The sequence below is a fragment of the Seriola dumerili genome, unplaced genomic scaffold, assembly GCF_002260705.1.
Source record: "Seriola dumerili isolate Sdu_G_001 unplaced genomic scaffold, Sdu_1.0 BDQW01000068.1, whole genome shotgun sequence".
NCBI classification, from domain to species: Eukaryota; Metazoa; Chordata; class Actinopteri; order Carangiformes; family Carangidae; genus Seriola; species Seriola dumerili.
Window position 1 is genome coordinate 18,657,788 of NW_019174323.1, and position 18,379 is coordinate 18,676,166.

Genomic DNA, 18,379 nt, shown 5'->3' on the forward strand with positions numbered 1-18,379 from the left:
GTTGCTGTCAGAGGTGTAGACACCTCAGAGGAGGATGGAGCTCTGGAATCAGTAGATTATGTAGATCATCATCATCATTCTGAGTGGGACAATTTCTACAATCATAGCTTCAATATCATCCTCTTCTAAACAGTATCGCAGTTCACTGGTAAGTAATTTCAACATGCCTGATATCTAATTATACAAGTAAGTTTTGAAATGAAAAACTTCTAAACAGAAGATATTTATCTTGTTAAGTATTGTTCTGCACATGTGCATAATGTATAAGCACTTTTTCTAAGTGATAGCAGCTGTCTGGATCCTGGTCCTCTTGGTCATAAAGAACGGTTTTCTCTGAGGTTTTACTTCAGCTTTACGGCCGAGGATAAACAAACACTGCACCTGAGGAATGTAGTAATAAGTTAGTGATGTTTTAACCCTAATAACAACCCTGGCTCCTGGAAATTACTGCAACAGCAGATATTGTTTTGTAGGAAAGGGAGAATGAAGCACTGCATTCATTAGTAGCAGGTTTGGGTGAATGGATGGTGCACAAAGAGACCAGGGTTCACATCCACACGCCCGTCTGTGGTTCAGGCAACAAAAGCATAAAGGAAATAAACATGTTGTGTCTGAAGTCACTGACAGCCAAAGCTGGAGCGGCGTGGCCTTGTCAACACGATATCTCTCACCTCAAATGAATCTCCTCAAATTTTGCAAAAACTTTCTCTTGGACTAAAGGATGAACTGATTAAACTTTGGTGGTCAAAGGTCAAAGGTCACGGTGTACTCAGAAAACACTTTTTAGCCATTACTCGAGACGTCACACAGCAAAATTTCAACAAAATTTCAAACAGATGGTTCATATTTTCTGTGACTCTGGATAAACAGGGATGTAACCTGAAACTGGTCTGAGTGGCGGAGGGATACGACCACGAGGAGGTGGTTCTAGTTTTTGTATTAATGTAGACCAGTTGTGTTGTGGGTGCCTACATGTTACCATAACATCTCAATAATGCTGCAGTCTCTACAGATGGATATCGTACTACAAGATCAACATATGTAGTGTGTGACAAATACCTCAGAAATTAAAACCCTGTCACGACTGTGTTTTCTACAAAACACATTTGCTGTTGCAGTTTAGTTGTGTATAACATATATAATATCACATCAACACGGGGGAGATGAATTGGTGGAGGTGGGCGTGGTCAAGCTAGAACTGAAATATGGAGAGGACAGAAATAAGATTTTGAAAAGTGAGCACGCACCCAGCCGACTGTGGCGTTCCGTCTTTTCTGTCTCTCTTCCTCAATAAGTGAGAGTTATAAAAAAAATAACTTTGTGTAATTGATATCAAACGCACTTGTTTCCCAGGGGTTTGACTCCAGTGTCGCCCTCATTGAATCAGAGAGAAAAGTTTCTCTCTTCTGCAGCACGGCTGATTGAAAGCCCCACTGCTGCACACATCTGGACAGGTGTGTCTCAGGAGTCAACACACATATGGAGATTTGCACATTTTCGATTTGGCTCAGCAGCTGTTCCGCTCCACTCCGGCTCCCTGCATGCCACCGCCTTATTATGCTCTTATTAATGTAATGTCATTAAATGTCCCCCCCCGAACATCTGAGTGCAGCAATTTATACACACCTCATAACATTCATTCCTTTTGGCAGGGCCAGATAGCGGTCGAGTCCGGCGAGATCTACGGTGCAGTCACGAGTGTAGAACTGATTATTTGTAGGGGATGTGGTGGAGTGGGGGGGTGGGAGGGGTGGGGGGATTGGGGGTGAGAGGGGGGGTTTGGGAGGGCTGGGGCATTGAATCATTTGGTGTATTTATTATCCGTCCTCCAGCTTTGGCTCAATCCTGCGTCTCCTACATCAGGTAGAATAATGGCCTCCATAACCTTGGGCACTGGTGGCCTCTGAGAACCCCCCCCAAAGCCCCCCCCCCCCCCCCTGCTATCTTTTCATTACAGATCTGTAAAAAAAAAAAAAAAGGGCACAGATCAGATAGCAAACAGAAAAAGTACCTGTGCACACGCACTCCCACATGCTTGGAGGCAGTATTTCTCTGCACATCAGGGCTACAAGAAGAGGCATCCTCAATTGATTGGGAGATAATGAAGGAGGGCGGGAGAGAGGGATCGATGCAGCGGGACCCTGTCGACAGAAACAGACGACACAGGGCTGGGTGCTTCACCTAACACAAGGCCAGTCTGGATTCAGAGGCTATCATGATCTGGACTCGCTTCTGCGTCTGCAGCTTGGGCTCTCTTCAGTTTACAACCAAAGAACAAGTTACTGCACGCTGCAGGTTTACAACCTCTCTACCTGCTTTTATTTCAGTTACGACCTACGTGCAAAATATCACAAAATAACCTTGACAAGTGCTGCAGCTTTACATTTTCACAGCTTGCAGTAGTTTTGGTGTTGGACTGGTGGTGGTATAAAACAGCCCAGTCACTTCAGCATCCTGATGGTGAAGAGAGGTTGTTATTTATACCTGTATAGCCTGAGAGACGCATGCAATGTAAGATGGAGGCCATCTTAGACAACACCACCCACCCTCTGCAGGACAGAGAAGCAGCTACAGCTGCAAACGTCTCATCTCACTGCAGAACAGAGAGGTTCCCGCTGGAGGGGATAAATAAAGTATCTACCTATCTATCTATCTATCTATCTATCTATCTATACATATGTACACAGAGCAACGCAGTAGCTACAGGCTGTAAACTTTATAAACCGAACCACGATACTGTGATGGAAGTCGAGGGTTAGCTCCACCACACCCAGCATCACAACCCTGGAGAGTGTTTTCTTTCTCTGACTGTGAGGAAATCTAGATGACAGATGATAGATACTTGATAAAGCTCAGGTGTTTCCTGGATTAACCTGATGTTTTCACGTCCTACATGATGAACAGACGTGAGGTTTTTCATCGACATATGAGAGATACGGCGTAATGAAGAAAACACATCGGTAAAGATGTTGAGTATAAAAACAAAACCTATAGAAAAGAAACAGCATGAAGCAATGAGCCACAAACAGAAGATGGACTATCCTGACTTGGATACTTGGTGGGGCGTCGCGTAGCTCAGTGGGTGACGCAGGCGCCTCATATATAGAGGCTCCAGTCCTCGCTGCAGCTGGCCCCCGGCTCGACTCCCGCTTCAGACGGCCCTTTCCTGCGTGTCATTCCCTCTCTCTGCCTCCCCATTTCCTGTCTCTCTACTGTCCCGTCCATTAAAGGCACAAAATGCCCAAAAAAAAAAAAAAAAAAAAAAAAAAGATACTTGATGAACCACAGAACAGTGGTTTCCATGGAGGATGGATTTTTATTATTTATCAGTATAAACGCAGGTTTTCTTTTACCCAGCTGGTTCTGGTCTCACTTCAGCTCATTATTGTGTCACATGTCGTTCCCTGCTGTTGTGTACCTGCTCAGGTAGAGGACACTGAGGATGGTTGTAACACTTGTTCAATCAGAAATCACCTGTTTTCACTCTGCACATGCTCCGTTTAGTCTTCATTCCACCTGTGAGGAAGTAGCTCCGTGTCAGTAATATCAGTCTGCTCTGTTCAACTCTTCAAACTTAAACCATATTTATCGTGTCTATGTAGATGTTGTTCATGCAAGTTGTCAGTGCTAATGTTTTAGCTGTTAAAACACACACACACACACACACACGGTAAAAAGTTTAGTTTTTTTAAATGCTAGTATTGATGTCTTACTGATTTCATCCTTTTAATGTAATTTTTTTTACTTATTTTAATCATTTATTTATTTAATTGATTATTTCTGTAATTTAACATTAATATCTTTAATGCTATACAAATAAAGTTTATTATTATTATTATTATTATTTAAGTCTTGAATAAAAAGCTTCAGTATGAAGGTTTTGTCATTACTGTGGGGTGACCTGTAATATTTCACCTACAACATTAAATAAACACGTGTAACTGGTTTTAACACATTTTGAACGCGCTGGCTTAAAAGACACAGACACAAATGTCAAACATGTTACAACCATCCCCGGTTTCATCGGCTCGACCTCAGATAACCACCTGGTAAACCCGCTGTGAGGACCCGCCGTGAGGACCCGGTGACGCTCTCCCTCCGCTCCCTGTAGAGAATCCGCCGCTGGACTGAGGCCATGTTGTTCGGTGTGTACCTCCATCAGCACAGGAGGTTCCTCTCCTCTCTGTCCCCTGATGACTGCTGATGTGATTTAAAAGACTATGACAAGTCACGGTAACCCCCGACAGAGCGTCCTCTGTGCTCGGCTGATAAGCTTCGGCGGTATCACGGAAACAAAGCAGAGAAAGCCTCAGTGAGGAGAACGCCACCGCGAGCGCCCTCCCCGTTATTGAGCATGCTCTCTGAGGGGGTGATATTGACATATCAACACATTTAATATTGGAACGGTACAAAACAGGTACAGGTACAATAAGTTAGATCCTCCTATAGTGAAGCATTTTCCAAAGTGAACTTTCCAGACACATTTATTGGGCTGATAACATTACTCAAACACAGTGTATGACCATTGTAAACAATAAAACAGAAAAAAGGCATCAGTTCGAACCGAGAACTGCTCCAGAATTCAAAGTGCGCCAAGCTTTTTAAAATTCTCAACTTCTTCTTCTTCTTTTTTAAAATCCTCTTTAATATATCTTTTGAATGTTTAATTCATTACTTTTCTTAACATATTAATTTTTCTGCAGTTATTGATAATTATAATATGTACAAACGAGGCCAAGACACTGGTTGCTCTGAGAGGCCGTTAAGAAAGCCTGTAAATATCTGACTCGTCTCCCGTGACGTGACTCCGGGGTTTGGGGACAATGACAAGGTAAGGCTGTGTTCCCTCTGTTGGTTTTGCTGATTGCATGCCTTGTTGGTGACTGTTAATGAAACGTCCGTGTGAGACTTGTTGACCACTTGGTCTTGGTGGGAGGGGGCGGGGCGGAGGGGCGGGGCGGCGGGAGGGGGGGGGGGGGGGGGGCAGTGACTCAAGTCCTTGGATTTTCCCACTGATCGCAACATCTTTATGTACAAAGGCTTTAAAGTCCCAACGTTGTCCTGTGGGTCGGGAAGCTTTCAAATAAACGCTTCCACATGGTTTTTATTTTTTTGTTTGTTTTTTTTAATTGTTTCCAAGTGTCTTTTTTTTTTTTTGTTTTCTCCCAAAAAAAGTATTGGTATCAAAATGTCCGTATAGATATAGTTGTGCAGTGGGGGAAAGGACTCGTGTTAGATGTGTCAGATCAAGGGTTCACACAGTTCAGCATGTATGAAAAGAAGAGTCTCTCTGCTCCTTCGCTCGGATAATGTCTTGGTGTTGTTTGTCTTTTTACAATGCCATGAAGTAATCTTAGATGAGATGCAGCCTTAAAGCCCGGGTTCACATCCTTCCCTTCTCCATCCTCCTTCCTCCTTCCTTCTCCTCCTCCCGCTCTCTATCTCTGACACTCGTCTCCATGCTCATCCAAGGGAGGCTTACTTTAGCAACCACTCGTTCACTGGAAGAGAGGAGAAGGACAGGAGTGAGAATACTGATTTATATATGCAGTGCTCCTCCACAGCTCAACTATTCTCCAGCATATTCACCCCCACACACACACACACACCCCCACACACACACACACACACCATATTTCATCTTATAGCGATAACATACAATTTAAAAACGAATGGCTCTCGGGTGAATGGAATGAATGTGCATGGGTATGTGGTGGTAGGTGATTGGGGAGGGTGGGAGAGAGAGGAGGTTGATGGGTGGGGGGGTGCCATTATGTTTTGAGTGGCAGCCTTGACAGAAATTTATAAAAAAAATAAAAAATAAAAAAAGGGCGCGTGAATAAACATTGTAATTTGATAAAGAAGAGTCTCGCGCTCATGAGAAAGAAGGAATTTAAACATGTTTCCTCTCATCAGGTGATCAGAGTAAAACAAACACACACACACATACACACACACACACACACTCTCACACACACACACACACACACACACACACACACACACACACACACACTGCCCTGATTCCACATTCAGTTACCCCGGTGATCACCTCTCCTGGGGGGGAGGGGAGGGGTGCGTGTTGTTGCTCGCACTTTAAAAGGTTGACCTTACACAAATCACCAAAGAGACCTATTTCCCCTTTTAATGGAGAGCACCGCTACCTACCCGCCCCCTCTCCCCCCCCCCCCACTTCAACACGAAGGCCTTTAAATCTCCAAACAACTAAACAAACAGTTCTGCTTTTGTTTTTTTGTTTTGCTCCGAGTCTCTGGAGTTTGTTTGTTTGGCGATCAGGAGGGTGCGAGGAGGATGAGGGATGTTTTCCCAGAAGCCTCCAATCTTTTACAAAGTTTATAATAAAACTTCAACTTGGTGTCATTTCCCCTCGGGCGCTCTGACTGGACGGGCAGATCAATGGAGCTGTTTTAGCTACTGGAGAAACATCGCCGTTTGTAGGTCGTGGCCCGATGACGAGAGAAGAAAGTTAGACTGAAGCAGAAGAGGAGGAGGTGACGGCAGGTGAAGAGGAAGAGAGACAGGAGATGAAATGAGCAGAGGTGCATTTAATATTTCTACAGCTTCAGTTTATGATCAGAATTATTAAAACTCTTTTTGTTTTATATTTTCTTCCCTGATGTTTCCGGGGACAGATTAATCTCAGAGTAAATGTTCTCCTGCTCAGAGTAGTGAAGACATTTACTTGATGTAGGAGCAGGAAGAGCAGACCATTGGTGCCTCTTCTTATGTGGCGGGAAACATGATTCAGGCTCATGTTTTCCCCCAAAGGATTTACAAATGGTGTGAAAAAATCGTGCATGTAGCTGCTGTGCATGTCCCCTGAATATAGACTCAAGATGGGGCGGATGTTTACAAGGTCTGGCTCCGCCCCTGGTTCAAATCTCCCCACGACTGCTGCACAGAATACGAATTTCATCATTTCAGCACGAGGGGGGGTGGAGCGGGTGGAGTAGAGCGAAAAGAGAAAGAACCGGAGAGAGATAGAAACAGAAAAGACAATCATGATGTGTGTCGGCCACAGTACAGCAAACCCTGAGCAAAACATGACAAAAATAAGAGGATGAGACGCGGGAACTGGTGCTGCCTCTCGCCTTCCACAGTATTTACACTTCAGGGGTGAGATTCAACATTGTGTGCAGCAGATATATTGGCTGAGACAAGAGTGGAGGAGATGACAAACAGACTGCAGCGACACCTCCCAGGTTGCACTGAGCTGTGACAAGCCAGTTTTCAGCCAGTTCAGTCAGTCAGAGCCAAACAGGTGTTCTGCCTGTCCTGCCATCTGACTCCGTCTCTTCAACGCATCAATCTGCAGTCTGTTTTTTCAGCCCGGTCCCGGCTCAACGCTCACATTTGATATTAAGTTTATTAATTATGATGGCGAGACCAGATCAAGCAATAATCCCCTGGACTTTAAGTGGATGTCGTTTCTAAAACAAATTAAAATCAGGGGCATTCAGGAGCAACGTTCCCCTGAAGCTGAGAGTTCAGTGAATAATGAAACGTCGCAGCCACTGACCAAAAACTACATCTTGTCAGTTGCTGGTCAGAAGTTCAAGTAGCTGCAGGGATTCGCTAAACGTCTGCGTTTAATAAATTAACACCTCTAAAGAGAGGAGAGGCTAAAGCCTCTCGTGCCGTGCATTTCCATTCATATTATATCACTGATATAACAATGACAATTAATAATATTACACCTGCAGACCTGTTGTATTAGACCGCATTACTCTTAGCCAGGTGTTATATAGATGTTTTATCACATTATGGTTATCTTTGTACTTTTATCCATCTACATTTTTACAAAAGTAATTTTACTTGAACTCTTTCCCCTGGTGACTGATTTAGTTTTGACTGACTGATCATCTTTAGTTGCCATGTGCCTTTATTTTGGAGCTCCACAGCACTTTACACTGAAACTCAGTAGTAACAAGCTAACGAGGAGGAGCTATACTCTCGTTGGTATTACTATGATATTAGCTCACTATGTTCTGGTCATGGTATTTGCATGGTGAATGTCAGAGATGGAGGCGGAGTGATAACGTGGCAGCGGCGGGAACCAGGACGTGTTTGTACCTCGGTACTGCAGCTTCTGGGCCCTGTTGTTGGGGCAGTCTTTCCCCTGCATGCTGAAGTTGATGTTGGTGCGGATGCAGCGGTTGTTGAGCGGCTGGACCGGGCGAACGTTGTCGCTCATGCTGAGGAAGATCTGAGACGGCTGGTTCTGGCTCAGCAGGCGCAGGGAGTGCATCTGAGATGGAGACAGAGACGGGGAGGAACAGAGGAAGAAAAGAAGCCATTGAGAAGAAAAGTTGGCAAAAGCATCATGGAAATGTGAGCCAGGCATTTCTGATCCACTGCATTATTTTCCAGGCAGACGGTACAGAGGATTAGACAGAGGGAGAGCTGAGAAAGTTTCGGTGCCGGGCTGAACAATACTTCAACTCCACGGCAGAGAAATTCCTCAGCTGACACAGACAATCCTCACTGAATTCTGGGAGTGTTGTGTCTCAGGTGTGGGTCGGCAGCTGAGGCTCACCTGCATACGTGTGAGGTACACCGGCTTGTTCATCAGGATCCACGTGGCCGTCTCAAAGCACGGAGGGATGGTCATCGAACCGTCGTATGTGATGAAACTATTCGTCTCCGGGTAAATCTCCTCTATGTTCAGGCCGGTCAGCAGGTAGGCGTCGTCTGCAGGACGAGAGCAACTCGGGTCAAGTATGGAAGTTGGAATCAGCAGGAACAAAAAGCAGTGAATCAGTCATCAGATTACTAAAAGGATTATCTTCAAGCAACGAGGGATTTCTCGTTATTGGACTGTTCTGATTTGAAGGATCTTTACAGACCTGAAGAGACATGAAGTGAAACAACAACAGAAACACTGTCACTGTCACACTGCACACACAGCACCACGCTCATGAATGCACCTGATTTTTAAATCCTTCAGATGTTCAAAACATTTGTTACAGAAAATCTAAACTCATTGAAAGGGAGGCAATCACCTTAGCAACTCAAACCCACAGAGAATGATCACCTGACCCTGCAGCTCCCCTCTGGTTTACAGACAAAGTTAGCAACTAACTGGTTGAACATAGTTGAACATTTTGCAGCCGCTCCCTCAGGAGTCGGTGGAGACGACATCAGAGCTAAAAGGAGAGGGATTATCAGACATATTCAAACTGCAGATGGATGTTAATGTTGCTCTGTGTCTGCTGGGTCTGTGAAGAGGCTCAACATTCACCGTATCAATTCTGCAAAGTGTCAATAAGTCAATATTGCACAATCAGGGTGAGAGTCAGGAGGCAGAGCAGGTTGTCCACCAATCAGAAGGTCGGTGGTTTGATTCCCGGCTCCTCCAGCTCCTCTGCCGTTACGTGTGTGTGTTAAAGGAGCACTGTGTCTGAATGTGTGTGTCTGCTGAGAGACTCTTGGCCCAACTGGAAATCAACACGGGTTTCAGTCGGTATCGATTTGGAAAATTCTTCTGCAGATTTGTCTTGAGAGAAATGCTGTGATTACCTGAATGACTGACGTTCTTGGATGGTGAATGGATGAATCTTAACATAGTGGACAGAACTACCCCCCAGTCTGTGTCTGCTCCAATGAAATGAAAGAGAGTAAAGCGTACTGGCAAATAAAGAGTCACGTCAGAGATAAAGTTCCTGCGTCTCGGCACTAAACACTGGGTTTGTTCTCCACTCATCTCACACTAACCTCAAGTTGCTTCTCATTTCACATTTAGTGCTTTTTAGTGTAAATGACAAAACCTCTTTCATCCAAACTGTCTCCACTGTCAGGACACTAATTACACAGACTGCAACTCTCCCTCTCTCTCTCCCTCCCTCTCTCTCTCCCTCCCTCTCCCTCTCTCTCTCTCTCTCCCTCCCTCTCCCTCTCCCTCTCTCTCTCTCTCTCCCTCCCTCTCCCTCTCCCTCTCTCTCTCTCTCTCCCTCCCTCTCCCTCTCCCTCTCTCTCTCTCTCTCCCTCCCTCTCCCTCTCCCTCTCTCTCTCTCTCTCCCTCCCTCTCCCTCTCCCTCTCTCTCTCTCTCTCCCTCCCTCTCCCTCTCCCTCTCTCTCTCTCTCTCCCTCCCTCTCCCTCTCCCTCTCTCTCTCTCTCTCCCTCCCTCTCCCTCTCCCTCTCTCTCTCTCTCTCCCTCCCTCTCCCTCTCCCTCTCTCTCTCTCTCTCCCTCCCTCTCCCTCTCCCTCTCTCTCTCTCTCTCCCTCCCTCTCCCTCTCCCTCTCTCTCTCTCTCTCCCTCCCTCTCCCTCTCCCTCTCTCTCTCTCTCTCCCTCCCTCTCCCTCTCCCTCTCTCTCTCTCTCTCCCTCCCTCTCCCTCTCCCTCTCTCTCTCTCTCTCCCTCCCTCTCCCTCTCCCTCTCTCTCTCTCTCTCCCTCCCTCTCCCTCTCCCTCTCTCTCTCTCTCTCCCTCCCTCTCCCTCTCCCTCTCTCTCTCTCTCTCCCTCCCTCTCCCTCTCCCTCTCTCTCTCTCTCTCCCTCCCTCTCCCTCTCCCTCTCTCTCTCTCTCTCCCTCCCTCTCCCTCTCCCTCTCTCTCTCTCTCTCCCTCCCTCTCCCTCTCCCTCTCTCTCTCTCTCTCCCTCCCTCTCCCTCTCCCTCTCTCTCTCTCTCTCCCTCCCTCTCCCTCTCCCTCTCTCTCTCTCTCTCCCTCCCTCTCCCTCTCCCTCTCTCTCTCTCTCTCCCTCCCTCTCCCTCTCTCTCTCTCCCTCTCTCCCTCCCTCTCTCCCTCCCTCTCTCTCCACACTCCAGTAGCATGCTCTCAGTGACTCGTCATCTGTCGGGCCTCTGCTGACAGGTGGACTGTGCGTTTTGATGAGTCACTGTGGTGGACCGCTGCAGCTTTAATGCTAATTCTGGTGCTAGTTCTGCATCGCTGTTACAAACTGCCTTTTGTAAACAGCGTTCCTCAAAAGGATATTAATTTATTAAAAAACAAGCATGACTGGATTAATTTGAGAAAATCTCCATAAAAAGCTTCTGTGATCCTGGATGTGCTGTTACCACTCCACCTACAGCGGAGGAAGAGCAGATCCATCACTCATCCTTCAAATTATACTCTCTAGATGGTGTATGTGTGTGTGTGTGTGTGTGTGTGTGTGTGTGTGTGTGTGTGTGTGTGTGTGTGTGTGTGCACAGGAAAAAAGTGCGCTAGGCTAGCAGAGAGGGAAATGCTTAAGGACTCATAAGCATGTGCGGTGGTGGCGTGTACCTGCATGTGCACGTGTGTGACGCTGTATCTGAGGCAATTTCGAAAGCTGTCAAAATCCATGGACCTGGAGGAAACCCCCCTCCCCCCTCCCCCACCCCCATGCTTGCCTCCCCCTCCCCACCTGCCCCCTCGCCTGCAGCCTCTTGCTCTGCTCGGTGCCACTGAGACTCCTCCCAGTCACAAGGGGTCAGTGTGTTTATCCAGCCACTTACTGCTCCCCCCCATTAATCCAATTATTTGTCTCTTTTTTCAAGCTAGCCCCGGGCGATCTCTGTGCCGCTGCCGCCTCTCCAGCATGGCAGGCTGGCAGAGGGAAACCTCTGGAGAGCAGCTGTCGACTGCTGCATAACATGCTTCCTCACCAACAGCCATCCTCCAACTATCAAGAGTTCTCATCATCCCCTTCCTGCAGCATCCCTCCAATTACCACTCTGAGATGAAATAATGATAATGAGATCCAAAAACTCAAGTATTTATGTAAAAAATAAACACTTTGATAAACCCCTTCCTCAAACAGCACTTGTCCAATCATAGCTACGCAACCAGAACGAGGCAAGCTTTGGATTTCTGGATGTTCAAGCAGTCTGTATGGGACTGCGGTATACGAGAGATGTAGTATGTAGAAATATATATAACTAAAATAAAGATATATGAACAGTAAGGTCATAAAGAGTTTGGAAAACATTGTTTTTTTATTTTCTTTTTCAAAACCAAACAGGAACAAAAGTGTAAAGAACAGATTAAACTGTGTGTTTGTCTGCTCTACCATAAGCTACAAACGTTAGCATGTCTAGCAGCTAACTACCTACAGTAGTAACCTGTTACTGTCCAGGGTCAGCTGCTTCAGTCATTTGTAACGTCAGAGGTTTAAATCTACAGAGGGCCTCAACTTTCAGAGAAATACTAATAAAGCATTTCTTAAATTTGTTATTCATAACTAAGTTTAAAAATAGGAATGAATGAATTTGTTTACAAATTTAATTATAACTAAAGTATTTAATTATTTGATATTTCTAATGGGTAATAAAAAGAGGAATTATAAAAAGAATTTACAAATGAAAAATGTATCCATCAATAAATAACTCAAATTAAAAAGGTGTTCACAAAAACCAACATAAAACATTATTTAAAAATACATCAGTGATTTCATAAATAAATAATGGAATTTAAAAATGCAGTTTAAAAGGAGAAATAAACAACTGGATTCACAAATTGAATTTAGAATACAGATTTTAATCAGGCATTTAAAAGGCTAATTTCCTTCCCCATTTGCATTTCCATTTCCTCGCCGCTTTTTCTGTTTCCTATTAGCAACTCGATTTGCTTGGTCATTTAGCTTCTCCTTTTAGCCTCTGCATTTAGCCTTTCCATGACACTTTGGGCCTTGTGCTGGTAAAACAATGCTAATTAGTCATGGGACGTAACAAGCTCTCTGATTGGCAATCACCTGTGGGAAGGAGACGATCAGGGTATCTCCACTGGTGGACACTCTCCCTTTCACTGGCAATGTCCCTTTAAAATTCTCGTTATATCAAGGTTTGACATTTGAAGAGACTGAAAGCCAAAACTAAAATGTCCTGGCACAGGCAATAAACATATCTTCATAAAAGGGCTTTTCTTGGCGCCTAAACAGTGTTGGAAAAGATATATATAAGGCTATACAATATAAGGCTCTCTAACTAATCAGAGAGCTGGTTACATCCCGTGGATAATTAGCATCATTTTATCTTGTTTTACCAGCACAAGGCCCAAAGTGTCATGGAGAGGGTAATAGGAGAAGCTAAATGAATAAGCAATAGAATAGCTAACAGGAAAAAGAAAAACAGAAGGAAAATGGAAACGAGAATGGAAAGGGAAATTACCCTTTTAAATGCCTGATTCAAATCTGTGTTCTTAATTAAATTTATTTATATTTTAAAACTGTTTCTTCAAATAGAGTTTCATTATGAATTCATTAATGTATTTTATTTTTTATTTTTGTAAATCCCCTTTTAATTTGAACTATTTATTGATGGATTGTTATTTCATTTTTAAATTCTTTTTATAAGTCCTGTTTTTCAAATGATTAATTACTTTGTAATTTAGTCTATTCATTTATAATAAACACATATGTAAACACATTTATTTATAACTACTGTTATTGTACAATTACTTATTAATTAATGAAATGCTTTCTTACTATTTCCGTGACACTTGTGGTCCTCCATAAAAACTGTTTTAGTTTTACAGAATAATAAAGCTTGAATAACTTCTGCTTTGCTCGTTCAGGTGTGTAAAGCTAAGCAGCAGTTTTCCTTAATTATAATACTAGGGTGAGTTAATTAACTTAACACTGCAGCACAACAACAATATTGTTTATTTGTTTCTTCTACAAGGACCATCAACAGGTGAGGATGCTCTCTGTTTACCTGGGACAACTCGTTCTCCTTGTTAACAAACTGTTGTTAACCTCCACCCTCCCTCTCCAGCCCACAGCCACGACGCTGTCCGTGGTGCTGAAGTGCTCATGGATTTATACAAACTCCTCCCTCCTGATATTAAATTGTCTCTGAAGCAAATATTTGCAAAAATCACATGTGCATGTGCCCACATGTGATTCTGCACATGTGAAATTCATGTGTTTTTTCTGTAGGCGAAGAGCTCTCTGCCATTTTAAGAGACGTATTGCAGCAATATTCAGAGCCACCTCAGTTTCCTGAAGCAGTGAAGAAGCCGCTGTTAAAGTTAAATGTTGCCTAGCGATGTTTTATTTAAACTACAACGCCAGCACGTTGAAATGTATACACGCGCCGTAGCCGTCACTTCAACCGTCGCTGCTTTAAGCCCCTAATTATATTACTGCACAGCCACTTACTTTTATACGTTATTCTTGTGATGGTGTCTCTGTTCAGCATTCGGTTCAGGAATGAGTTCGACGTCTCAGCAATCTGGATCAAAAGACAGAAAGAAAGAGAGAAAGAGGTTGAGGTTAGAGGACTGACCATGTAATGAAACGACAGCCTGTTCAAAATTAAACTACACTTTATCTATTGAGCCCAGCACTTGAAAGGATAACGCCAGTGTATTTTTTTTCATCTATCACCTTTAAAGCCAATGAAATGTCTAAACCCACTGATGTATTTTGCTCAGTCAGAAGCTCCTACACTCTCTTCTGCTGCTGCTTTGCCTTCTGGAAAACAAAGGCTCCCACTGTTTTTAAGAAACCATTAAAAACAGCTCACAGGCACACTCTGCTGCCACCACAAAACATAATCCATCTCTTTTAAATAGCCAATACACTGTATTTTTGTCCTAACAGAATCTATTGTGGATTTTGCTTGAATGTGAGAACGTTAAGCTCCGTATTGCCTCTCCCCTGCAGGACACAGTAATGTAACAGTACATGGGAACAATTATCTGCACATTAAATTCATATTTCAGAGACTTACATGAGAAGACTGACATCATGTTCATGTTGTATGCTACATATGTAGCTGGAGTCCGGATATGGTTAGCATAGCTAAATAGTTTAAGCACGTAACAACAAATTTTTGTTTTCATTTCTCATTTTCGTAAAAACAAGATATAACATGTCAGTTAATGAGGTTACAGGTATGAGTGTGGATATTTTTTAACTTTAGCTTCCAGTCTTTACGCTAAGCTAATCCCATCCATCTCTGTGCTAACATGACATCAGTCCAGTTCTTCTGATCTAATGCTCAAAAGGAAAATGAATAAGCAAGAAGGGCAGCATGTTTTGATAAACATGATATATCACAGTCGTTACTGTGTGTTTCTATAACTAAAGAGACATTTCATCAGTACTGAGCTCATAACTCACTGAAGCTGTAATTTGCAGATGTAACTGGTAACTGTTACTAGTCATTTATCTGCTTTCAGTGAAAACATTGTGACTGTGCTGTATAAACAACTGAAGCATGTTTGTTTCACAGTGTGGGGCCACTTCAAGATGTGTAGTTTTATTTACTACTTACTACTGAACTGTCTTTGTCTGCAGATACTCATCTAAAGTGTCAGTATCTGCTGCGAGCACCATTCGCCTCGTGACACATCTCTGTACAGAGTCGATCAGGTTGTTGACTGTGTGTCGAAAGTTGCTGGATATTGGATACGCAAGCGTCCAGGAATTGTGTACATCATGCTGCAACATGGGGCCGTGGTGGCAGATGGGTAATGAGCCTCAGGATCTCGTGTTTCTTTTGTGTGCTTAGAGAAAGCCTTTGAAGTCATGATGAATGTGGGTAAAAACAAAAGTGTTTATTCATATTATTTATATTTTTGTTCAGAACACAAGAATTCTGTTAGAAAAATATTGTAGTTTTTATGGCGCCCTTGCAAAAGCAATATCAGGGAGTGTGTGTGGTATAAATGAGGCCAATCATTTCTATATTTTCTGAGGTTATTGTACCTTATTGGCAGGAAACACATGAACACATAAATAATATATGTAGAGTCAACACTCCTTTTAGATGCGATACTATATTAAAGGGCGGAATATCAATGGTAAGAAACTGATGTATAATATAAAAGCTGTCACAAGGAAGCACCACTGATGAATGGATAGAGTTTGTCATCTTCCTTCAAAGTCAGATTCTGGTGAGAAAATCGACTGAAACTTGACCCGTAACTTGCACCTCTGCAACAAAAAGCAGGCGAGCCCCTTTTAATTCCTGACTCCACTCCGCTTGACTAACTCCATTGTTCGGCCAAGTCCGAGGAGCACGGATCGGTTCCCGCTACTCCGAGACGTGCTCTCTTAATAGTGTGAAGGAGGCACCTCACACTCGGTGCCCTTCTCTCTCCCCTCTGCCCCTCACTCGTGCTCTGTGGACTTCACAACTCTAACTGTCGAGATGTCTCTGGGCCAAGTGATTAAAAAGAGATGTGGTTGTCCTCCCCCCTCCTCCTCCCCTCCCCTCCCTTCCCCTCCCTGCAACTGAAATTACTTTGCCTTTACCAGACACTCCAAGCTGCTCACTAGTTTTCCTACTTTCTGTCTCTCTCATTTTCATCGTCTTTCCTGGAAAAGCACCTGAGGGGATTCAGTCATGCCGTCTCTTCTGCTTCAGGAATGTCCTCACACGAGGGAGGAGCGAGGTACAGACTCAGCAGCATATGGCCGAGTGTCGATCAGACACACGATAACCACGAGACACATCTTGAAGCTCCACATGTTCCTCGCCGTTACATCAATCAACACTTAGTGCAACAAATGGAGCATTAGTGAGAGTAATGTTTTCACAGAGGTCCCAGCGTAGCTCCACTCACCCTCAGTGGCGCCTCCCGGCCCGGCCCGGCCCGGCCCGGCGTTCTGAGTCACGGCGATGAGATCGGAAATTTGAGGAGGTATTGGAAAGCGTGAGTCAGTGAAAGGTGAGAAACAAAGAGCCGCTGCTCTGAGAGAGATGTGGCTAATTACCACCTGTCTGCTCGGCGCTACTACTGAAGAGGCTGACCTCGTGAAACACGCTCAAGACAGTGGGAGACATTAGCGATGAAGAAGGAGGAGAAGAAGAAGGGAACAGTTGGAGTGCAGGTGGGTGGGTGTGTGAGTGGGTGGCAGGTGAACAGACGTGTGTGAGCGTGACTTTTTTTTTTGTGGCTCATCTCTTTGGATATTGAAACTTTTTTTTTTTGACATGTAGGCATTAACAAAATTGTCTTTCCCGGACTTTTACTGAAGGTCGTGCTGCAGTATTTATCGAAAGCTTAACAAAAATAGATCAACATGGTGCTGTGAAATGATGGGACCCTTTTTAATATAATTCTATAAATCTTAAAACCGCATCAGACAGTTTTACAAGCACTATTACTAATCAGAAACTTCAAAATCACAGGTCAAAGACTCGTGGCTGTTAAATGACGTCAGGTAAGACCAACATGGGAAAATGGAACAAAGGTAGGTCTCATATAGACGGGACTGGAAACCAGTATCTGTAGCAGCCCTGCTTTCTGATTGGGACTAGTTTAAAAGTTGACATATAGAGCCTCCTCTCCTCTGATTGGCTCACCGACCTGTTACAGTACACTGAGATGGTTTTTATATCTTCTGATGGATCAACACTTCAAATAAAACACAGAAGAAGAGGAAACATGGAGCTTTAAAGGCTTTACAAACAAAGGTTTATAACAAAGGCTGATGACTGGAAGATTAATTTAATGTTAAATCCGTGAAAGTGCTACAACAGTCAACAAATGAAATGGGCTTTTATTTCTGTAACTGGCTTTTGGAATCTTATTTTGAAACTTTGCTACTCTATTGTGTTGTCATTAAATGTGCAGCACCTCTAAGATGCAATGAATAGATTACAGAACAGCAAGACGTGTCGTTTAATATCATTATAATACAGGTTTTGTCTCTGGCAGGTACAGCTGACGTCCGTGTGGAGCTGCAGACGAGGCCGTTTCCTCAGGCCATCACATACTTCCACTTCCAGAGCCCAGCTCCTCTCTCACATCTCCTCCCACACACTCTCCTGCTGGTTGGATGGGGGAATCGAGGAGGGTTGACCTAGGTCAGCGTCTCCTCTGTCTCTTCAAGACTAAATGATGGTCCCATTGACATTGGGGAGCTAATTAGCAGTTAGCAGCTGAACTTTTCAGCCTTGGTGCGCACGGCGCTGAGGATGCTGGCTGCCTCTCTGATCTCTGAGCCTCTCGTTCAAGATGGAAACCTCTCATACACAACAAAGAGACAGGGGAGCTCTAACACCACCCCTTGCACTGCTGCTCGGCTCTGACACAAAGCCAAGGAGCACATTGTTTTGGCTCTGCAGGATAATTGGATTGCTAATTGTTTGTGAGTCGTGAGTTCTTGAGTTTAACATTTAGAGAGTTTCAATGAAAGACACAGAGGGAGCAGGAGAGTGGACGAGAGGGAGCGAATTGAACTTCTGACAGATTTCTTTAAACCAATATGTGTCTGCTGAATACTGACACAGATACCGACCCTATCCTCTGCCTCTCATCCATGATACAATGACTTTGACAATCTATTGCATCATGCACCAAATCCCATTCATATTTAGCATAATTTAATTCTACCTCACTCTCTGTTTCCTCTCCCCTCATTTTCAGGCATATGGCACAGTTATTAATGTCTTGGTTCGGCCATATATAAGTGAGGCTACAGC

At 44.1% G+C, this 18,379-nt stretch overlaps 1 protein-coding gene across 1 annotated transcript in view; it reads right to left on the reverse strand.

Moving 5' to 3' along the window:
* Positions 1 to 5,016: 5,016 nt before the first annotated feature.
* Positions 5,017 to 18,379, reverse strand: part of LOC111220218 (carbonic anhydrase-related protein 10) — a 214,179-nt gene continuing 200,816 nt past the window's right edge. The window contains exons 6-9 of the mRNA XM_022743230.1: positions 14,101 to 14,173; positions 8,558 to 8,712; positions 8,095 to 8,269; positions 5,017 to 5,501 (exon numbers count right to left, since the gene is read on the reverse strand). Of these exons, the coding sequence (XP_022598951.1) occupies positions 5,479 to 5,501; positions 8,095 to 8,269; positions 8,558 to 8,712; positions 14,101 to 14,173 (426 nt within the window). The 3' untranslated portion in view covers positions 5,017 to 5,478. The remainder of the gene's footprint in view (positions 5,502 to 8,094; positions 8,270 to 8,557; positions 8,713 to 14,100; positions 14,174 to 18,379) is intronic.